This window comes from Hyla sarda, unplaced genomic scaffold (assembly GCF_029499605.1).
Source record: "Hyla sarda isolate aHylSar1 unplaced genomic scaffold, aHylSar1.hap1 scaffold_1694, whole genome shotgun sequence".
Lineage (NCBI taxonomy): Eukaryota > Metazoa > Chordata > Amphibia > Anura > Hylidae > Hyla > Hyla sarda.
In genome coordinates this window covers 47,493-71,707 of record NW_026608335.1, presented here as the reverse complement: position 1 = coordinate 71,707, position 24,215 = coordinate 47,493, and the positions used below count along the sequence as shown (strand labels likewise).

Here is a 24,215-nt window from a genome sequence, read left to right as displayed (position 1 = left end):
GCTGGAGGCATTGTGTGAGTGAGGTTGCTGGAGGCATTGTGTTAGTGAGGTTGCTGGAGGAATTGTGTGTGTGAGGTTGCTGGAGGCATTGTGTGTGTGTGTGAGGTTGCTGGAGGCATTGTGTATGTGAGGCTGCTGGAGGCATTGCGTGTGTAAGACTGCTGGAGGGATTGTGTGTGTGAGGCTACTGGGGCATTGTGTGAGGCTGCTGAGGGCATTGTGTGAGGCTGCAGTGGGCATTGTGTGAGGCTCTTGGGGGCATTGTGTGAGGCTGCAGGGGGCATTGTGTGCATGTGTTTGAGGCTGCAGGGGGCACTGTGTGCATGAGTGTGGTTGCTGGAGGCACTGTGTGCCTGTGTGTGAGGCTGCTGGAGGCACTTTGTGTGTGTGACTGAGGCATTTGTGTGTGTGTGCGTGTGTGTGTGACTGGAGGTATTTGTTTGTGTGAGGCTGCTAGAGGCACTGTGTGAGGCTGCTGGAGGCACTGTGTGCGTGTGTGAGGCTGCTGGAGGCACTGTGTGCGTGTGTGAGGCTGCTGTAGACTGTGTGTGTGTGTGTGAGACTGGATGTATTTGTGTGTGTGAGGCTGCTGGAGGCACTGTGTGCCTGTGTGTGAGGCTGCTGGAGGCACTCTGTGTGTGTGACTGAGGTATTTGTGTGTGTGTGTGTGACTGGAGATATTTGTTGGTGTAAGGCTGCTATAGGCACTGTGTGAGGCTGCTGGAGGCACTGTGTGCGTGTGTGAGGCTGCTGGAGGCACTGTGTGAGTGTGTGAGGCTGCTGGAGACTGTATGTGTGTGTGTGAGACTGGATGTATTTGTGTGTGTGAGGCTGCTGGAGGCACTGTGTGCATGTATGTGAGGCTGCTGGAGGCACTGTGTGTGAGACAAGGTATTTGTGGGGAAAAAGATAGGATGATGCTGGAAAAGTACGGAGCCTAATATTTTTATTTATTTTTTCGCAGGTCCTGCGGTAAAGAGTTGTGGCTGGAGGAAACCATCATGACGGTCCGGGCCATATGGAGAAGAAAAAGAAAAGTAAACGACTTAGATCAGAAAAGACATCACCTGTGAGTCCTGCATATAGCAGCACTGTACTCTACATAGCTAACAGATAAATAGGTGTTGTATATTGCTTCTTTTGAGCCATTTTTTGTTGTGCGTTGAATATTAATTGGTAGGGGTGCCCCGCAAAAACTTTTTTTTGCGAGGGGTGCCCCGAACCAAAAAAGTTTGGGAACTACAGGTCTGGGATGTTGCCAGCTTAGAAGACATTCACATGAGCGGACCCACAGTGTATTTTACACTGTGCATCCGTCGTTAAACACAAGCATTTTACGCTGCGGATCTGCCGCTAAAGGTGGCTTTACATGTGCCTGCGCATTACACCGCTACGTGGAGACACACTGAAGCAATGTGCAAGTCGCCGCGCATGCGCGCTGCGACTCGCACATCGCAGTGTCTCTGCTCGTAGCGGTGTATTGTCGATCCGAGCAGGCATATGTAAAGCCACCTTTAGCGGCAGATCCGCAGCGTAAAATGCTTGTGTGAACTTACCCTTATTGTTGTTACATCCTGCAACTTTTTAGCCATGTCAGATATCTTGGCTGCTTACTCTGAGGGTGATATATTTATTTTTTGGAAGTGTTAAAGGGGTACTCCGCTGCCCCAACATTTGGAACATTTTGTTCCGAATGCTGGGTGTGGGCTGCGTGGGTTGTGATGTCGTAACATCACGCCACGCTCCCTCAATGCAAGTCTAGGGGAATGGGTGTGGCGGCTGTGAACCCTGGGACAGTGGAGTACCCCTTTAAGATATTAAGAAGATGGAACCTCAATAAGGGATTGTTCCAGTAAATCTGATTTGCTGCGGAAGTAAATCCAACCCAGAATCCACGCTTGTTTTGATGCAGATTGTGTAGTTGTGGAAAACCAAGCCAAGACCTTAAAAAAAGAAAGTCATAAAAAGACAGTACTCACCCGTGATGTAGCTTCTTACTTATGTCACTTCATAAAGGTAAGCCGGTGGGCAGGGACTGAATAAGAGCAGCCAGAGCATTTTCTTATGACACGTTCCCTTTAACTCTGCTCAAGGGTTGTTCAGGATTAGGGAAAGAGTTATTATTATTTTTCAAGAAAAGGACTCTTCCCAGGAAAAAATCTCCCAGGATTTTTTTAAGGGAGTCTCCTAAAAATGGGGTAATTAGGAGTTTATGAATATTATAAATAGAAGTAGCTACTTTTTTTTCTCTATAGAGTATTAAACTGAGTGTTTGAAAACCATGTTCCGAATAAATGTATTTAAGCCTACACGTAAGATGTGGCTGTGAATGCTGGGGCAGTGGAGTACCTCTTTAAGATTTAGCTGTCGTCCAGCTATTTCTCCAGATTTTCAAATAAACATGCCCAATTGGCTAAGTTTGCTTATGTTTTTTTTTTATTAGAGACAATGGAAGAAGCTGCTGCCAGATACCGCTTTACTTGAATGTTCCTTTTGTTTAAAGGAAATCTGTCAGCTATATTTGCTGCTAAGAGCTGGAAACACAGTTGGGTAACTGTTAAGGTAGAAAAGTAAACTGTTTTTCTTGGAGCTGATGTAATTGAAGAACTTAAAAAATTGCCTTATAAAATGTAAGTGTCACCTCCCATCCCCTTCTTGACTAATGGATGAGGAGGTGTGCCAGGCTGTGGGACTTGAGCAGATCAACTCTGCCTTGTTGACACTTGGCTGAGAAATAATAAGAGTCTAGTGAAGAGTGCCAAGTAGGGATGAGGTGCCAAGCGTCTCTTCCCAGGAAAAGTTCTTCCCAACTTCTTGGGGTTGAGTCAGCTCCTGCAAAGAACCCTAACCTGGGGACTATCTTTTCCTGGCCCCTCCTACAAGCAAGAAAGAGAGAGAGTTTGAGAAGAGGAAGAAGGAAGTTAGACTGCTTGTGGGGATAGTCCCATAGCATCACCCTAGGACCTCAGTATAATGGACACTTTAAAGGGGTTGTCCCCTTCTGACTATTTTCTTGTTTTTTTTACAATGTTTAAGAAGCAAGGTCAGGTTACAGGCAGAGGTCAGGTAAGGTCACAGAAGAAATAAACTGGAATCAGCAACACTAGTTGAAGGGATTTTCCACAATGACGGGCCAAGGAAGTTTAACTATGATGGCGTTGGGAGGTATTAGCCCAGCACCGTTTCTGTTTGGCCTGGTGCTCACCCCTGCTTATTGACTACACTGCATAACCTGCAACATGCAGGTCCATCATTGGGATAAAATGGAACAATGTCGACTGCCAGAGAGAGCACCAGAGGTGATGCTAGAGCCAGGACAGGTAGGTTCATTGATGCTACATGAACATATTTCCCTTGTCTATGTGTCTGTGTAATGCATGGAAGAATTTGGTGCATTGGAACAAGTTACATACTTTGTATTCTCTGTCTACTCAGTTTAAAAGATGGGGCCCCAGAATGATTTGTCTTAGGGCTCGCTCTCATTGTCGTTGAGCTCCGCTACATCAGCAAGCCTGTCAGAATAACAGGAGTTTAGTGGAGAAAAAAAATATTGCATTCACAATTTTTTTTTGTCTCCGGTAATGTACCGGATCCCCAACGGACCCCATTCAAGTCAATGGGGTCTGTCGTGGCTTGGTGGTGACCCGGTGGAGTCCGTTGTGCTCTGACCCGTTTTTGGAGCAGAATGGGACGGAGCACAACAGCAATGTCAACTTAGCCTTACCTAGAAAACTACTTTTACAACTTGCGACCTAGGAAAGTTGCAATTTTACAGTGTATTTGTGGTGATAGATCTACTATGTTATGACACCAATGATTTCCTTTACTGCAACATGGAATAGCCCTTAAAGGGGTACTCCGCTCCTAGACATCTTACCCCCTATCCAAAGGATAGGAGATCAGATGTCTGATCACGGGGGTCCTGCCGCTGGAGACCCCCACGATCTCCCTGCTGCATTCGCTGTTCTTTTAGAGCGTCGGGTGCAGCGCCGGAGGCTCGTGACTAGTGTTGCTCGCGAATAGCACTATATATTCGCAATTACGTTTTTTTTTTCACAATACACATCCCAGTGATCATCCCTCTCTGCTTCCAGCTTGTATGGTTTAAAGAAGGCTCTAATACTACTGTGCGAGACCGCCGGGCAAATTTTAATATGCTAATGTTCCCATATGCAAATTTTCACATATGCAAAATCGTGAATATTACGAATATGCAAATTTAGCGAATTCGCCCATATATTCGCAAAATATTGCGAATTCGAATAGGGCCTATGCCGCTCAACACTACTCGTTACGTCACTGCCATGCCCCCTCAATGCAAGTTTATAGGAAGGGGCATGACGGCTGTCACTCCCCCCTCCCATAGACTTGCATTGAGGGGGTATGGCCGTGACATCATGAGCGGGGCGTGACCATGACGTCAGGAGGATCCGCCCGGCATCGCCAGTCATCCGGCACAAAGCGAAGTTCGCTCCATGCACTGAATGTCTGGAGTGCCGCAGCCAAGATCTCAGGGGTCCCCAGTGGCGGGACCGCCATGATCAGACATCTTATCCCCTAACCTTTAGATTGGGGGTAAGATGTCTAGGGGCGAAGTACCCCTTTAAACCTAGTGCTAAGTATTTCTAGATTATGAGACGTTTACAGAGTATACAGATTCAGTACATGGAGACCTCATACTATACTCTATAACTGAAATATTGTTTTCAGTGGAAACCAATGTTTGAATAAATGGCTGCCATCGGAATGACTTACAATGTGAAGATGGCACGAGAATATGCAGCAATTACTAGAAGTGAACACACAGTGTGGTTGCTGGGGCAGCCACTAAACATAGGTCTCAATGTGTTCACTTTCTTAAGAAGAGAAGTAAGGAAGGAGAGAATCCGGGAGGAGCTCAGGAGCATTGTGCAAGGAGCACTTGATAAAAGACAGCGTTCAGGTTCAGCTAGCTCCAATATCACCGAGCCATGCCAGCTCTCCACATATACCGCATATAATAGAGGTGAGTACAGTAAATATCTTCATGTACTGAATGGACTGCAGACCTCATGTCTTGTGTAACAGGTAGTTACGAATGGTAATCTCATTTTAATGGTTACATTGTTAATACCTGTAGGTTTCAGGTACACTAAATACTTTAATTCTTAATTAGTTGTCACAATTGGGTTATTTTTCTGCAGTCAAGTTTCCATTGCTTCATAGCAGTCTGAACTGCTTTGAGAAGACCATCCCCTTATCCCAGTGTTTCCCAACCAGGGTGCCTCCAGCTGTTGCGGAACTACAACTCCCAGCATGCCCGGACAGCCGTTGGCTGTCCGGGCATGCTGGGAGTTGAAGTTCTGCAACAGCTGGAGGCACCCTGGTTGGAAAACACTGCCTTATCCAGTCCACAATACAATTTGCATTGTAACTATTTTCTTTGAAAAGACCGCCGCCATAGTAGACCTTCTCACAGGGATGTTACTCTATAAAATAGGGACCCCTGACAGACCCATTATGCTAGGTTCACATCACTGTTAGTAGTTAAATTGTTCTGCTCTGTCATAGAATCAGGACAATAAAATATGGTCCCTGCTGGATCTACTGCATGCTGGACACCAACTGGACCCGATGGACCCCATTGACTTTATTATGGTATTTTAGGCTTCCATCATGGTGTCCAGCATTTTGTCGGTCAAAATATTACATCATGCTTCGATATTTTGCCTGATACTTTCGTCAGAATCTGATATGGAGGCTTTTAACAAAATGGGAACTTAACCATATGGGCAAAAGAAATGTGACTTTTACGTACATTATGGATCCTGAAGCAGATGTGAAAAGGTTTTTCTCTATGTCTCACATGGTTTCTTCTTTGTTTAGACTAAGACATGCATTAAGAACTGCAGTGTGTGAATCTGTTCTTATAAGGCTGGGCTTACACTACGGAATTTCCAAGTGGAATTCTGCTTTGAAATTCCGCTTTGAAATTCTGGTGCAGGCAATGGGATTCCACACAGAGTTGACACACAGATTTGATGCGCAGGATTTTCTGCTGAAGATTTCAATGTAAACTGAACACAGGTTGAAATCCTGCACATAAAATCTGCACAGAATACTTACTGTATGTGTGAATAGACCCTTAACCCCTTAAGGACCCAGCCATTTTACACCTCAGGACCTGGCCTTTTTTTGCACATCTGACCACTGTCACTTTAAACATTAATAACTCTGGGATGCTTTTAGTTATCATTCTGATTCCGAGATTGTTTTTTCGTGACATATTCTACTTTAACTTAGTGGTAAAATTTTTTGGTAACTTGCATCCTTTCTTGGTGAAAAATCCCCAAATTTTATGAAAAATTTGAAAATTTTGCATTTTTCTAACTTTGAAGCTCTCTGCTTGTAAGAAAAATGGATATTCCGAATAATTTTTTTTTTATTCACATATACAATATGTCTACTTTATATTTGCATCATAAAATTGGCGTGTTTTTACTTTTGGAAGACACCAGAGGGCTTCAAAGTTCAGCAGCAATTTTCCAATTTTTCACAAAATTTCCAAACTCACAATTTTTCATGGACCAGTTCAGGTTTGAAGTGGATTTGAAGGGTCTTCATTTTAGAAATACCCCACAAATGACCCCATTATAAAAACTGCACCCCCCAAAGTATTGAAAATGACATTCAGTCCGCGTTTTAACCCTTTAGGTGTTTCACAGGAATAACAGCAAAGTGAAGGAGAAAATTCACAATCTCCATTTTTTTCCACTCGCATGTTCTTGTAGACCCAATTTTTGAATTTTTACAAGGGGAAAAAGGAGAAAATGTATACTTATATTTGTAGCCCAATTTCTCTCGAGTAAGCACATACCTCATATGTCTATGTAAAGTGTTCGGCGGGCGCAGTAGAGGGCTCAGAAGCGAAGGAGCGACAAGGGGATTTTGGAGAGTACGTTTTTTTTAAATGGTTTTTGGGGGGCATGTTGCATTTAGGAAGCCCCTATGGTGCCAGAACAGCAAAAATCCCCCACATGGCATACCATTTTGGAAACTAGACCCCTTGAGGTACGTAACAAGGAATAAAGTGAGCCTTAATACCCCACAGGTGTTTCACGACTTTTGCATATGTAAAAAAATAAAAATAAAATTTCACTAAAATGTGTGTTTCCCCCCAAATTTCACATTTTTGCAAGGGTTAATAGCAGAAAATACCCCCCAAACATTGTAACCCCATCTCTTCTGAGTATGGAGGTACCCCATAAGTTGACCTGAGGTGTACTATGGGTGAACTACAATGCTCAGAAGAGAAGGAGTCATATTTGGCTTTTTGAGAGCAAATTTTGCTCGGGGGCATGTCGCATTTAGGAAGCCCCTATGGTGCCAGGACAGCAAAAAAAAAACACATGGCATACCATTTTGGAAACTAGACCCCTCGGGGAACGTAACAAGAAATAAAGTGAGCCTTAATACCCCACAGGGGTTTCACAACTTTTGCATACGTAAAAAAAAAAATTTAAAAAATCACTAAAAGGTGTGTTTCCCCCCCAAATTTCACATTTTTGCAAGGGTTAATAGCAGAAAATACCCCCCAAAATTTGTAACCACATCTCTTCTGAGTATGGAGGTACCCCAAAAGTTGACCTGAAGTGCACTACGGGCGAACTACAATGCTCAGAAGAGAAGGAGTCATATTTGGCTTTTTGAGAGCAAATTTTGCTCGGGGGGCATGTCGCATTTAGGAAGCCCCAATGGTGCCAGAACAGCAAAATAACCCCCACATGGCATACCATTTTGGAAACTAGACCCCTTGAGGAACGTAAGAAGGCGTAAAGTGAGCATTTACCCCCCACTGGTGTCTGTCATATCTTTGGAACAGTGGGCTGTACAACATTTTTAATTTGCACAGCCCACTCTTCCAAAGATCTGTCAGACACCAGTGGGGTGTAAATTCTCACTGCACCCCTCATTACATTCTGTGAGGGGTGTAGTTTCCGAAATGGGGTCACATGTGGTTTTTTTTTTTTTTGCGTTTGTCAAAACCGCTGTAACAATCAGCCACCCCTGTGCAAATCACCTCAAATGTACATGGCACACTCTCCCTTCTGGGCCTTGTTGTGCGCCCCTAGAGCACTTTGCGCCCACATATGGGGTATCTCCGTACTCGGGAGAAATTGCGTTACAAATTTTGGGGGGCTTTTTTCCCCTTTACCTCTTGTCAAAATGAAAAGTATAGGGCAACACCAGCATGTTAGTGTAAAAAGTTTATTTTTTTTACACTAACATACTGGTGTAGACCCCAACTTCACCTTTTCATAAGGGGTGAAAGGAGAAAAAGCCCCCCAAGATTTGTTAGGCAATTTCTCGCGAGTACGGTGATACCCCATATGTGACCCTAAACTGTTGCCTTGAAATACGACAGGGCTCCAAAGTAAGAGCGCCATGCGCATTTGAGGCCTGAATTAGGGATTTGCATAGGGGTGGACATAGGGGTATTCTACGCCAGTGATTCCCAAACAGGGTGCCTCCAGCTGTTGCAAAACTCCCAGCATGCCTGGACAGTCAACGGCTGTCCGGCAATACTGGGAGTTGTTGTTTTGCAACAGCTGGAGGCTCCATTTTGGAAAGAGTGGCGTACCAGACGTTTTTCATTTTTATTGGGGAGGGAGGGGGGCTGTGTAGGGGTATGTGTATATGTAGTGTTTTTTACTTTTTATTTTATTTTGTGTTAGTGTAGTGTAGTGTTTTTAGGGTACAGTCACACGGGCGGGGGGATTACAGCGAGTTTGAGCTGCCGCGCAAAATTTGCTGCATTGCAAACTTGCAGCCCGATACTCACTGTAAGTCCCCTGCCCATGTGAGTGTACCCTGTACATTCACAGGGGGGGGGGGGACCTCCAGCTGTTGCAAAACTACTACTCCCAGCATGCCTGAGAATGTTTGGGAGTTGTGGTTTTGCAACAGCTGGAGGCACACGGGTTGGGAAACACTGAGTTAGGAAACAATGTTTCCCAACCAGTGTGCCTCCAGCTGTTGCAAAACCACAACTCCCAAACATTCTCAGGCATGCTGGGAGTAGTAGTTCGGCAACATCTTTAGAGCCAGATGTTGCTGAACTACAACTCCCAGCATGCTTGGAGTTGTAGTTTTGCAACATCTGGAGGACTAGTTTGCAGACCACTAATACAGTGGTTCCCAATCTGTGCCCTTCCAGATGTTGCAAAACTACAACTCCCAGTATGCCAAAACTGTCCAGGCATGCTGGGAGTTGTAGTTCTGCAACATCTGAAGGGCCAGATGTTACAGAACTACAACTCCCAGCATGCCTGGACAGTAAGGGCATGCTGAGGATGTGTAGTTTTGCAACATCTGGAAGGGCACAGTGGTCCAAAAACTGTGGACCTCCAGATGTTGCAAAACTGCAACTCCCAGCATCTGGGCATGCTGGGAGTTGTAGTTTACAGGGTCCTATTACAGCAATGCATGTCGCTTTACGGCGACGTGCATTGCTGTAAAGGGCCCGACCGCGGCTGAAGATCTACTCACCTGTCACCGCCGCCGCCATCTTCACCGCCGGGATCCGGGTCTTCAGGGACGAGGTAAGTACCGGGGCCGGGCCCCAGCACTCCCCCGTCCCCCGCCGCGTCCTCCGGTCTTCCTCCCGTCCTGTCCCGACTTTCAGGGGCCGGCCAGGACGGGAGGAAGTAACCGCCCCCCCTCCTGCGATTGGTCGGTTCACTAACCGACAGATCGCAGGGGATCGGAGGAGGTGGCAGGCTTGCCACCTCGCTCCGATACTTCAGCATGGTCCTGGCTGTCTGTGACAGCCGGGATCATGCGAAATTACCGGGCGGTCGGGTCCCAGAGACCCGATCAGCCCGGTATCGCCGCAGATCGCAAGGGCGATTTCCCATGCGATTTGCGGCGATCGCCGACATGGGGGGCCTACATGGCCCCCCTCGGCGTTTGCCCTGGATGCCTGCTGAAGGATTTCAGCAGGCATCCAGTTCCGATCTCTGCCCGGCGAGCGGCAGAGACCGGAAAACGCCAGGACGTACGGGGACGTCCTGGGTCCTTAAGGCCCAGGGTGCGGGGACGTCCCCGTACGTCCTGGGTCCTTAAGAGGTTAAAGGGGTACTCCCGTGGAAAACTTTTTTTTTTTTATATCAACTGGTGCCAGAAAGTTAAACAGATTTGTAAATCACTTCTATTAAAAACTCTTAATCTTTCCAGTACTTTTTAGGGGCTATATACTACAGAGGAAATGCTTGACTTTTTAGATTTCTCTGATGTCATGACCACAGTGCTCTCTGCTGACATCTCTTTCCATTTTAAGAACTGTCCAGAACAGGAGAAAATCCCCATAGCAAACATATGCTGCTCTGGACAGTTCCTAAAATGGACAGCAGAGATCAGCAGAGAGCACTGTGGTCATGACATTAGAGAAATCTAAAAAGTAAAGCATTTCCTCTGTAGTATATAGCTCCTAAAAAGTACTGGAAGGATTAAGATCTTTTAATAGTAATTTAAAAAGTCATTTACAAATCAGTTTAACTTTCTGGCACCAGTTGATTTAAAAAAAAAAGTTTTCCACAGGAGTACCCTTTAAGAAGCTTTGGACGCAGACATTGCCGTCCCCATAGACTGTAGAGCGAATTCTGCCAGAATATTGAGTAGGTTTAATGTTCTGGTGGAATTTTTTGATAGGAATTTTCTGTCGGAAATTCTGACTAGAAAATTCCTCAGTGTAAATGGGTTCACAAAAAAAAACCATACACTTTGATGTTAAAGGGGTTATCCAGGAAAAAAATTGTTTTCATATATCATCTGGCTCCGGAAAGTTAAACAGATTTGTAAATTACTTCTATTAAAAAATCTTAATCCTTTCAGTACTTATGAGCTTCTGAAGTTAAGGTTGTTCTTTTCTGTCTAAGTGCTCTCTGATGACACGTGTCTCGGGAACCGCCCAGTTTAGAAGAGATTTGCTATGGGGATCTGCTTCTAAACTGGGCTGTTCCCGAGACACGTGTCATCAGAGAGCACTTAGACAGAAAAGAACAACCTTAACTTCAGAAGCTCATAAGTACTGAAAGGATTAAGATTTTTTAATAGAAGTAAATTACAAATCTGTTTAACTTTCTGGAGCCAGTTGATATATATATATATATAAAAGTTTTTTTCCTGGATAACCCCTTTAAGTTTCATGCAGCAGAATTTCCTACCAGTATTCCTGAGCGGAATACCAGTCAGAAATTCCATAGTGTGAACCTGGCCTTAAGGTTGGTTTCATGTACTGAACAGAGTTTAGCTGCTGCCAGATGGTATGTGAAAGCTTATATACTGTGGGGGAGATTGTTTCGCATCAATATAGACCAAATTACAGAGGGTTAGGCCGGTATATTGTGCGCTTAATTTATTAAAAGTCGCACGGCTCTTGATAGATTCTGTGCACTGACTTCAGGATCTATGCTTTAGGGTACGTTCACACGCGTGGATTTTCGCAGCGTATTTAGCTGCGGATCCGCTAGTGAAGGCCCTGCTCTATGCTTTCTTTATATGTTCCTGCTGGTATCGGCAATACACCGCTATGAGCAGACACACTGCAGCGATGTGCGCGGCTTACTCGCACATCGCGGCCGCTCTCCCTGCTCTGAGCTAGGCAGAGAGTTCCCGCGATATGAGAGTATACTGCGACTTGCACATCACAGTGTGCCTGCTGGTAGCGGCGTATTGCCGCTACCAGCAGGCACATATAAAGCCAGCATAGAGCGGGCCTTCATCAGATTTGCAGCGTAAAATACGGTGTAAATCCGCGCGTGTGAACGTACCCTAAGACTGTATTTAAACCTGCTCCAGCATGGTCTGACATTTCAGCGTACTTTCAGCCGATGTAACTTGTCGCCGAAAAGTCGCTTTTGATAAATTCAGCACCAATGCATTTTTCCTTTTAAAATAGACTAGAATGCATCATGTTCTAAAGATTCTCTAAAGCAAAAGTTGCGAAAAAGTCACACATATTTAGACTGCGACTTCCTGTGCGACAATTTTAGAAAGAAAAAGCAGTCTAAATCCTTTGATAAATCTCCCCCTCTATGTCACCATATAAAACAACATTTTGATTTGGGGTTTTATAAAGGTTCTTTTTGAACAGTGGTGTTTTTGGAAATAAAATGCAGCATGCTCTAGTGATGGCAATTTTTCAGGTGTTTTTATAGGCTTCTCCACAGAACTTCAAAAATGGCTAGAAACATTAACAATGTAGTAATACCATCAAAAATGCATGCATACGTTTCATTAAAGGGGTACTCCACTGGAAAACATTTTTTTTTTAAATCAACTGGTGCCAGAAAGTTAAACTGATTTGTAAATGACTTCTATTTAAAAATCTTTATCCTTCCAGTACTTATCAGCTGCTGTATGATCCACAGGAAGTTCTTATCTTTTTGAATTTCCTTTCTGTCTGACCACAGTGCTCTCTGTCCATTTCAGGAACTGTCCAGAGCAGCATAGGTTTGCTATGGGGATTTGCTTCTACTCTGGACAGTTCCTGATATGGACAGAGGTGTCAGCAGAGAGCACTGTGGTCAGACAGAAAGGAAATTCAAAAAGAAAAGAACTTCCTGTGGAGCATACAGCAGCTCACAAGTACTGGAAGGATTAAGCTTTTTAAATAGAAGTCATTTACAAATCTGTTTAACTTTCTGGCACCAGTTGATTTTGAATTTTTTTTTCCCAGTGGAGTACCCCTTTAAGGTTAGTGTCATACTTATCGCATTTGCTGCAGCATTTACAGGAAAGAAAAGATCTCCAAATGCTGCAGAAAAAATCTGCACAAAATCTGAGCAGATGTCAAACCCATAGCATGTTAATTATGCTGTTGAAAATTCAGAGAATTTCCACTGTATATAGTCTATGAAGTAGTACATAGTGATTTTAAGTATATTGCAGGAAAATAAGCTGCCGTCTATAAGTAAAACGCATGCAGTGTATGTATGGAGATGAGACGTGATATCATGTGGCAGTAGCTGGAATAGTCTCTAGTATATCTGGCCAGTTATAGCTATGAATCAATTTCTTTTTGTTGATCTTTATTGATCCTGTGGTCATTCTTAGAGGCATATGCTGGTAAATGTCTTCTGAACATTTACACAGGACATTGATGCTTAGCGCAGAACACGATTGTTATGAAAGAAATTGTCAGACCTGGAGAAACCATTTTGCAATTCACAGCACATTCATCTATATACATTCACCTGTAGTTTCTTAGGCTGCTTTCACACTATAAAATTCATCCATTTTAAAGATCCGTTTGATGTTCCATTATGAAAACCCTGAAAATCGGCCATTAAACATCCGTTACAAAATCCCATACGTCCGTTAGAAAATCCCATTATAGTCTATGGGATTTTTACATTATCCGTTTTAATCCGTTATAGTCCGTTATGAATAACAGACGTTATTTTGTGACGGAAGATAGTAACAGGAGAAATAATGCATGCACTATTTCTTCCGTTCATTCTCCCGTCACAAAATAACGTCTGTTATTCATAACGGACTATAACGGATTAAAACGGAGAATGGCCGATTTTCAGGGTTTTCATAACGGAACATCAAACGGATCTTTAAAACGGATGAATTTCATAGTGTGAAAGCAGCCTAAGTTACATTAGTGACTGATCAATGACATCATTTTATTAGGGTATATTTGTATTGTTTTTTTTATGCTTGCTCACATTGACCTGATGTTACATTGCAGAAATCTGTTGCTTGCTGATTTATTTTGACACATGCAGTTTGTATGCAGTTATTTGATGCAACTAGCAGTCAAAAAAGGGAGTCAAAATATATAGGACACAATTTACTTCTGTTCTTTTGTTGTCTGTTTGTTATTAATGTGTTGTCCCGGTACCGTATTGCATACCGTACCTTGTATGGTGGTCCCCAAAGTCAGAGTAACTACGCTCAGGTAGGGTCCCCCAGGTGGGACAGCCCCTAGTCGTCTCTCTTCTACTCTAATTTTATAATGTATACATGTACATATTTAATAATAATGTATATTTAATGTAATGTATAGTATGCTTACCTTGTTAGCGTCGCAGGACCTTCGGTCATGTGACCATGTTAAATCCTCTATGGTATGTTAGAGGACTTTTGGAGGTCCTTGGGTCACATATTACCCATAATCCTATGTAAAGGTGATTGACAGCAGTATTGGACCAATTAGCACTAGTCCAGCCCATGCCCATATAAGGGAGCTGTAGCCAATTATCGCTCTCTTGGGTTGCTGCTCTCGTGGATGCCGGACTAGCAGGACGGATCTGCGCAACTTTCAAAGACACGCTAGGCCAGAAAACCTACCGGCCTCAGCACAAAACTAAACTGTGAGTTCTAAACTAATTTCCGCTAAAGCTAGCTTGACTACTGGACCGCAACTAAATCCCCTAAATCCAGGGAACAGCGCATATTAATCTAAAGACTCAAAATTGCTTAAGGTCCCAACCTTTGTCAATCTCCAAGAGAATTTGCATATGTAGAGACTGTTCCTGTTTTGAAGCTTGCATAAAATCTTCAGTAAACGTTCCAACTGTTTTCAGCAAACTCTCCGGTTGTGGACATTCAATTATTCTATACCTCCCTATCGCTCTTGGGAAGGGTGATGGTAGGACAAGCATTACAGAGGAGCCCTCACCCTAGCGTCATGAATAGAAAGGGTTAACCAGACACCCTTTAGTAACCGCACAGCTACACTCCCTACACCCAACTCCCCCAGGCTATCACGTTAATACTAGGTTTTGCTGTGAAAACTCCATCGAAATAGTATGTGTGAATCACCCCTTCTGGTCATATTTATTTCTCAGTTTTAATAGAAGCTGTTCTAGGAACATTTCCAGCAGTGTAGCCCGCAAATGCAGTTTAATGTTACTTTTATAGATCAGATACATTCAGTCAGAAGTCTTCATATTTTCAGTGGATGTTTCAACATTTTTATTAAATATCATCCTTCGGCTAATTGCACATCAGTGTTGAGCTCCATTCAGGAAACTCCATCATAGACTCCGTTCAGGGATGCAAAATGTAGCTAAACAGGTATTTTGCACCAACAGGTCCCGATGGGTCCCAATGACTTTGAATAGTGTCCGTTGGTTTTCTGTCTGGTGTCAGTTGTTATGCAGGAGTTGAGTGGAAAAAAAGACAACTCCTGTCATTTGAACTGACTCAATGGAGCTCAACATTGGTGTACACCTAGCCTTAGGTTGATGTCACACACAATGTGTTTTTGGGGGGAAAAAGACACTGCAGTTTTTTGAGCCTAAGATGGATCAAGAAGGAGAGAAGTATACAGTGGGGCAAAAAAATATTTAGTCAGCCACCAATTGTGCAAGTTCTCCCACTTAAAAAGATGAGAGAGGCCTGTAATTTTTATCATAGGTATACCTCAACTATGGTACGGAAAACAAGATGACACGGCACTGCACTAAGCCCTATTATGGAGCGTCGATCAAATGGTGGAAGTGGACTCTTGTTATTGCTGCAGGTGGGGATCTGATCAGAAGTAGGTAGTAGATGTATAGCAAGTCAATGAAGAAAAAGATCGGCGACTCACCAAAAGTTGCTAGCAGAGTTCTTCTTTGTTAAAATACTCACAGATACAAAAGTAAGGAAGGAGGGTAGTGGGGGGACACTGGATGGCAACCAATCTGGATGGCAACCAAGCTCCAAGCACAGATACATAAGTAAGGAAGGAGGGTAGTGGGAGGACACTGGATGGCAACCAAGCTCCAAGCACAGATACAAAAGTAAGGAAGGAGGGTAGTGGGGGGACACTGGATGGCAACCTAACGGAGCTTGGTTGCCATCCAGTGTCCCCCCACTACCCTCCTTCCTTACTTATGTATCTGTGAGTATTTTAATAAAGAAGAACTCTGCTAGCAACTTTTGGTGAGTCGACAATCTTTTTCTTCATTGACTTGCTATACTTCAACTATGAGAGACATAATGAGAAAAAAAAAAATCCATAAAATCACATTGTCTGATTTTTAAAGAATTTATTTGCAAATTATGGTGGAAAATAAGTATTAGGTCAAGAACAAAAGTTCATCTCAATACTTTGTTATATACCCTTTGTTCGTAATGACAGAGATCAAACATTTTCTGTAAGTCTTGACAAGGTTTTCACACACTGTTGCTGGTATTTTTGCCCATTCCTCCATGCAGATCTCCTCTAGAGCAGTGATGTTTTGGGGCTGTCGCTGGGCAACACAGACTTTCAACTTCCTCCAAAGGTTTTCTATGGGGTTGAGATCTGGAGACTGGCTAGGCCACTGCCGGACCTTAAAATGCTTCTTACGAAGCCACTCCTTCATTGCCCGGGCAGTGTGTTTGGGATCATTGTCATGCTGAAAGACCCAGTCACGTTTCATCTTCAATGCCCTTGCTGATGGAAAGAGGTTTTCACTCAAAATCTCACGATACATGACCCCATTCATTCTTTCCTTTCCATGGATCATTCGTCCTGGTCCCTTTGCTGAAAAACAGCCCCAAAGCATGATGTTTCCACCCCCATGCTTCACAGTAGGTATGGTGTTCTTTGGATGCAACTCAGCATTCTTTCTCCTCCAAACACGACGAGTTGAGTTTTTATCAAAAAGTTCTACTTTGGTTTCATCTGACCATATGACATTCTCCCAGTCCTCTTCTGGATCATCCAAATACTCTCTAACAAACTTCAGAGGGGCCCGGACATGTACTGGTTTAAGCAGGGAGACACGTCTGGCACTGCATGACTTGAATCCCTGGTGGCATAGTGTGTTACTGATGGTAGCCTTTGATACTTTGGTCCCAGCTCTCTGCAAGTCATTCACTAGGTCCCCACATGTGGTTCTGGGATTTTTGTTGACATTCTTGTGATCATTTGCATGGAGCCCCATATCGAGGGAGATTATCAGTGGTCTTGTATGTCTTCCATTTTCTAATAATTGCTCCCACACTTGATTTCTTCACACCAAGCTGCTTGCCTATTGCAGATTCATTCGTCCCAGCCTGGTGCAGGTCTACAATTTTGTTTCTGGTGTCCTCCAACAGCTCTTTGGTCTTGGCCATAGTAGAGTTTGGAGTGTGACTGTTTGAGGTTGTGGACTGGTGTCTTTTATACTGATTACAAGTTCAAACAGGTTCCATTAATACAGGTAACGAGTGGAGGACAGAGGAGACTCTTAAAAAAGAAGTTACAGGTTTGTGAGAGCCAGAAATCTTGCTTGTTTGTAGGTGACCAAATACTTATGTTCCACCATAATTTGCACATAAATTCTTTAACCCCTTAAGGACTCAGCATTTTTCCATTTTTGCCTTTTCATTTTTTCCTCATCACCTTCTAAAAATCATAATGCTTTCAATTTTGCACCTAAAAATCCATATGATGGCTTAATTTTTTGCGCCACCAATTCTACTTTGCAGTGACATTAGTCATTTTACCAAAAAATCCACGGCGAAATGGAAAAAAAATCATTGTGCGACAAAATTGAAGAAAAAATTTCATTTTGCAAATTTTGGGGGCTTCCGTTTCTATGCAGTGCATTTTTTGGTCAAAATGACACCTTATCTTTATTCTGTAGGTCCATATGGTTAAAATGATACCCTACTTATATAGGTTTGATTTTGTCGCACTTCTGAAAAAAATCATAACTACATGCAGGAAAATTTATACGTTTAAAATTGTCATCTTCTGACCCCTGTAACTTTTTTATTTTTCTGCATACGGGCCGGTATGAGGGCTAATTTTTAGCGCCGTGTTCTGAAGTTTTGATCGGTACCATTTTTGTGTTGATCGGACTTTTTGATCGCTTTTTATTCACTTTTTAATGATTTAAAAAGTGACCAAAAATACGCTATTTTGGACTATGGAACTTTTTTTTGCGCGTACGCCATTGACCATGCGGTTTGATTAATGATATCATTTTATAGTTCGGACATTTATGCACACGGCGATACCACATATGTTAATTTTAATTTTTATTTACACAGTTTTTTTTTATGGGAAAAGGGGGGTGATTCAAACTTTTATTAGGGAAGGGGTTAAATGACCTTTGTTAACTTTTTTTTTCACTTTTTTTTTGCAGTGCTATAGCTCCCATAGGGACCTATAGCAGTGCACACACTGATCTCCTATGCTGATCCCTGCAAAGCCATAGCTTTACAGGGATCAGTGAGATAGGGGCTTGATTGCTCAAGCCTGTAGCTCAGGCTTGGAGCAATCAATCGATGATCGGACACCGCGGAGTCAGGTAAGGAGACCTCCGCCTGCGTCCCAGCTGATCGGAACATCCTTATTTTATCGCGATGTCCCAATCAGCCCGACTGAGCTGCTGGGAAGCATTTACTTTGCGGCGGTCAACTTTGATCGCCACGTCTGAAGGGTTAACAGTGTGCGGCACAACGATCGGAGCCACACGCTGTTAGCCTAGGGTCCCGGCTATCGTTAGCAGCCGGGACCGACCCGATGTGATGCAGGGTCACGGCGTGACCCCGTTTTTCACACCGGGACCGGGCTCAGGGCGTACAGGTACGCCCTGAGTCCTTAAGAGGTTAAAAATCAGACAATGTGATTTTATGGATTTTTTTTCTCATTATGTAAGTATGTTAGATAAAACCAAAGTAGAACTTTTTGGTAAAAACTCAACTCGTCATGTTTGGAGGAGAAAGAATGCTGAATTGCATCCAAAGAACACCATACCCACTGTGAAGCATGGGGGTGGAACCACCATGCTTTGGGGCTGTTTTTCAGTAAAGGGACCAGGACGAATTATCCGTGTAAAGGAAAAAATTAATGGGGCCATTTAACGTGAGATTTTGAGTGAAAACCTCCTTCCATCAGCAAGGGCATTGAAGATGAAACGTGACTGGGTCTTTCGGCATGACAATGATCCCAAGCACACTGCCCGGGCAATGAAGAAGTGGCTTCGTAAGAAGCATTTTAAGGTCCTGAAGTGGCCTAGCCAGTCTCCAGATCTCAACCCCATAGAAAACCTTTGGAGGAAGTTGAAAGTCCGTGTTGCCCAGCGACAGCCCCAAAACATCACTGCTCTAGAGGAGATTTGCATGGAGGAATGGGCCAAAATACCAGCAACAGTGTGTGAAAACCTTGTGAAGACTTACAGAAAACATTTGACCTCTGTCATTACCAACAAAGGGTATATAACAAAGTATTGAGATGAACTTTTGTTCTTGACCAAATACTTATTTTCCACCATAATTTGCAAATAAATTCTTTAAAAATCAGACAATGTGATTTTATGGATTTTTGTTTCTCATTCTGTCTCTCACAGTTGAGGTATACCTATGATGAAAATTACAGGCCTCTCACATCTTTTTAAGTGAGAGAACTTGCACAATTGTTGGCTGACTAAATACTTTTTTGCCCCACTGTAAGTCCTTCCATTATATTTCTCATGGCTTTGCATGCACTTCTGGCTTTGGCTCAAAAAGAGGAACGAAAAAAAAAATAAAAAAAAATAAAACAGCACGATGATATATATATTATTTTTTTTCATTATTTCCACTCTGCAACATAATGCACAAAATGCTCAAAATTATACCTGTGAAACCTGGTAGAAATAATTGTATAGTTTAATTTGATGGTTTATTATTGTTACACAATCCAACCAATACGATTATTATGTATGTATTTTAAGTTTAAAAAAGGTATGTTTCTGGCACCTAGGCACCCTTGGTCATGGCCATGTGGTGGCCTAGGTGCCAGAAAGGTGTCCTTGTTACAGCTGTCCTGCAATTTCTGTATGTTTGTAGATAGAATAAATTAAGTCCATGATTTTACTTGAAATTGCTGGATCCAAGTTGCATTCTTTGAAAGCTGTCTACGTGTCCAGAATCAAGGACAAAGGATCCGTGCTGCCACAAGTGAGGACTCCTAATAGTGGTGAGCTTGACATATGCTTTGTGCTATGCTACGTCTACATCGTACAAGTATATATTCATCCAATTAGGATATATTCACATGAATCAGATGTGTTGCAAAGGTTTCTCTCCCATTCAAAAAAAAAAAAAAAATAAAGATTTTCAGAAATCCATACACATGTTTCAGAAACCACCTCTGACAATTGATTATTTGGTGACAATAGTCCCTTTCTAGACACAAAAAAATATTTTTAAAAGTGATTCCAATTTGAAATTCTATTCTGAAGGGTCTGTTTGAGACTCTGCATATGTAACCATTGGACAAGCGCTTTAAGTAATACTATTGGAGATGAAACACACTTGATGCGCCATACCTCGTATACTGGTAAACAATTATGATGATCTTTGTTTCCTTTGTTTTAATCTTTTTGTAGTAATCTTCTATAGTCATTTAAAGCATACAAGCACTCCACTTGAGTTGCACTTAAAACAGTAATGGAACCCCAAGTGCATTGTTATCTTGGACTGTATTGAGGTATTAGAAAAATATTATGTGGTAATCTAGAGATTAAATCTTGCCAAACAGGTTAGCATATTAATATGTCGCTTACAATACTGAGGTGTGTTTACAGAAATAGTATTTTTGCATTTGACCTTACAATGGTACCAGTACTGTCTGTGAAAATAAACCTTCCCATTTATGATCAGGGGTGTAAACAAGACGGTGGTTCACAGTTTTATTGCCCCCTTGCCCCCTTTTATCTGTATCAACATTATCAGGATGCCCATACAGTTGAACACTATGATGGATAACAGAAGCACCAGCGGTCTACTCCATTAGATACCCTTAAGATTCCTTCAGGGGTGTCTCTAGCACCCCCAACCACCACCATCAACTGCATCTTGTCTACCAAAGCAATGAATATGATGCCAAAGCAGGCAGCTGTCAGCTCCATTCTCCTTCATTTAGCCACCAGGATAGGATCCTTGCACAAACTGACGATGTTGTGATGTCATTGAGCATTGCCCCCACCTTCCAACCCGGGAACCTGACTTATAGGCTGCAGGCTTGAAGAGAGAGAGAGAGAGCAACTTTGTTTGTCATGGCAAAGAGGATAGGTGCATATTAGTTTTTTTTAATTTTGCCACAATACACAAATAGAAGGCATTAAAGGGGTACAAAAGATAGGGGATAAGATGTCTGATCACGGGGTTTCCTGCTGCTGGGACTCCCCGCGATCTCCATGCAGCACACAGCATTTTAAACAGTATGTTTAAAATGCTGGCTTCCCGCAACAGGAGATGTCACGTCACGCCCCCTTGTGATGTCACGCTACGCCTCCTCTATAGACATGAATGGAGTGGGCATGATGTCACAAGGGGGTGTGGCATGATGTCACGTCTCCCACCATGGAAACCCAGCGTTCTAAACATACTGTTGAGAATGCTGGGTGCTGCACGGAGATTGGGCGCTCTCTTCACCCTCTCCAGTTCAGCTTTGTCCTTCTTATATACAGGTACCCAAAATTGCACACAATACTCCATACGTGGGCTGACTAATGATTTATACAGATGCAAAACTATGTTCTTGTCACAAGCCTCTATGCCTCTTGATACATCCCATGACTCTGTTAGCCTTGGCAGCAGCTGCCTGGCACTGATCACTAACGTTGAGCTTACTGTCCACCAATATCCTCAAGTCCTTTTTTCGGTAGTTAAGTTTTACTTAATGTCTTATTATTTAGCACATAACTGTACATTTTGTTTTTATGGCCCAAGTGCATAACCTTACATGTATCCACATCATATGCGGTGACCTGGGGTTAGAGGTGGGTTAAGTCCCTGACAGCAGTATGACCTGTACTATGCTGATGGTGGTCCTTCTAACAGCTCCCACACTGCACATTTCTGCAGAATTGATGGTGATTTGCCTGCTGTTAGGCAGCTACCTGAACTTGTATACAGAAAATTCACTATTTGTTACTGGAAACTGTGGTTTTCACTGGAGTTTACCTTTAACCTTAGCCAAGTATAGTAGCCAAATGTTTGCCCAATACTGAGTATCTGCAATTATTAATATCATTATTCACACTTTTAATGCTTTTTCTTGCAAGAACTCATACCTGGACCCCTGTTACTGTACAGACGTCGACTATCTACATGATCTTATGTCGCTACAAGAAACTTGATGTTACTTTTCGTTAGACAAGCTGATATGAAACTATCTCCCAAGACCTTGCCCGATGAAAACATCTACTGGTTAGGGGTACGTTCACACGGGCGGATTTATTTGCGGGTTTCCCGGTGTGTATTTGAAAGGAGACGGGCTCTTCTCGGCTGTCCGCAGCAGATTTTCTGCGGCAGGACTTACACTGTGGAAAATCCGCCGCAAGCCCCAATGAAGTCATTAGGGTCTGCGGAAATTCCGCCGCAGAAAATCTGCTGCGGACAGCCGAGAAGAGCCCGTCTCCTTTCAAATACGCAGCTGAAAACCCGCAAATAAATCCGCCCGTGTGAACATACCCTTAGTGTGGCATTTTTACACTGTACTGTTGATCTTTTCATTGGGGTCAAATACTTTAATTGACAACTCCCTAAGATTATTTCTTTATCTCATTGGGTGCATTTAACTGTACAGAGTCATTTTAAGGCTAGAGAAAAACTTGTGTGTTTTTATATCACATTTGGGAATCCTGGTAGAGTGCTCAACCAGCCCTTAGAATCATCTTTGTCCAGGAGAGTGGAGTGAGTATGGTGTGTGCTGTATGTTAGGGTTGAATGCGGAGGCATTGTTTATTACTGACTCTATATTCCATGCTGTCATATGTGTTCTATATGGACTAGATTTGTTTTACATTGTTCACACATGGTCTTACTATTTCTTATTGTCTCCACTGTCCAATGGTTTTTGCTCCAAAGTTTGTAACATTTGGTAAAGTTTGAAAATGCAAAATAAAATAATAATAAATAAATAAAATGATCTGGGTAAGGATAATAAAAATAAAAAAGTACAACTGCTGATAATAATTCTGAGTCTTATTTCTTTAATTATTAGTAATGAAACTCTAGGAATTGCCCAGGAATGTGATGGCATCAAATCGGGTATACCCACAGCACCAGGTGAGATGAACATTTATCACCTATGGATAGATTACTAGGGTTGTAGGTTGTAACTAGCATGGTGGTGGGGGCAATAGAAGAGAATGTATTAGTTGTCATTCATGGAAATATATATTTTTTCTGTTGTAATAATCTCCTACCTTTGTATGTGGCCCTGTTTGTGGGCAGCAAGGTATGATGGCAAAAAAATGCATTTTTGGCTGATAACTAACTAGCATGTAATAGCAAAACAATTGGATTGTTTACTCTTTAGCAGAATAAATCTTCCGTAAATGGAACCTTGTTTCATATGGCTACATTTGCAGAATATCCTATTACATGAATGGGAACAGCTATAGTACCAGGCACAGCCACCCTTAGGGTTGGGGATGATTCTCAGGAATATTCATTGTGCTGATAAGTGGGGATACCAGAGTTCAGTCCCCCGAAAACTAAGCATTAAAGGGGTACTCCCGTGGAAAACTTTATTTATTTATTTTTTAATCAACTGGTGCCAGAAAGTTAAACAGATTTGTAAATTACTTCTATTAAAGAATCTTAATCCTTCCAGTACTTTTTAGGGTCTGTATACTACAGAGGAAATGGTTTTCTTTTTGGAACACAGAGCTCTCTGCTGACATCATGACCACAGTGCTCTCTGCTGACATCTCTGTCCATTTTAGGAACTGTCCAGAGCAGCATATGTTTGCTATGGGGATTTTCTCCTACTGTGGTCATGATGTCAGCAAAGAGCTCTGTGTTCCAAAAAGAAAACCATTTCCTCTGTAGTTTTCAGCAGCTAATAAGTACTGGAAGGATTAAGATTTTTTATTAGAAGTAATTTACAAATATGTTTAACTTTCTGGCACCAGTTGATTAAAAAAAAAAGTTTTCCCACGGGAGTACCCCTTTAAAGACTTACTCTTAGGGTATACTGTAAATTATATGGTTGCAATGAAACCCATGAATGGAATCCCTCCTATAAGTGATAAGAGAAATTTGGAAATAAAACAGGGAAGCTCCAGGTAGCCTGCTGTAGGGGGGGCAAACTATAGACTACTGTAAAATTGTCTGTAATCTGCTAATGAAGAGAGGAGCTCAAACATCTTTTTAAAGAAACAAAAATCTGCATGTCTCGGAAAATAATAGGTACATGTTATAGATTATCATTGACGCCCAAAAGATTGTGCCAAAATTAACCAGCGCAAGAGTTCTGGCATATA

General features: G+C 42.6%; 1 protein-coding gene across 7 annotated transcripts in view; it reads left to right on the top strand.

Moving 5' to 3' along the window:
* The first annotated feature begins 909 nt into the window (after nucleotides 1-909).
* LOC130311911 (low-density lipoprotein receptor class A domain-containing protein 1-like) overlaps nucleotides 910-24,215 on the top strand; it is a 45,949-nt gene continuing 22,643 nt past the window's right edge. Inside the window, exons 1-3 of one of the 7 annotated variants that reach the window (XM_056552545.1) lie at nucleotides 3,043-3,320; nucleotides 4,863-5,005; nucleotides 22,949-23,013. In XM_056552545.1, coding sequence (XP_056408520.1) covers nucleotides 22,981-23,013 — 33 coding nt within the window. In that variant the 5' untranslated portion in view covers nucleotides 3,043-3,320; nucleotides 4,863-5,005; nucleotides 22,949-22,980. The other 6 variants (XM_056552548.1, XM_056552549.1, XM_056552546.1 and 3 more) reach the window with 6 other exon arrangements.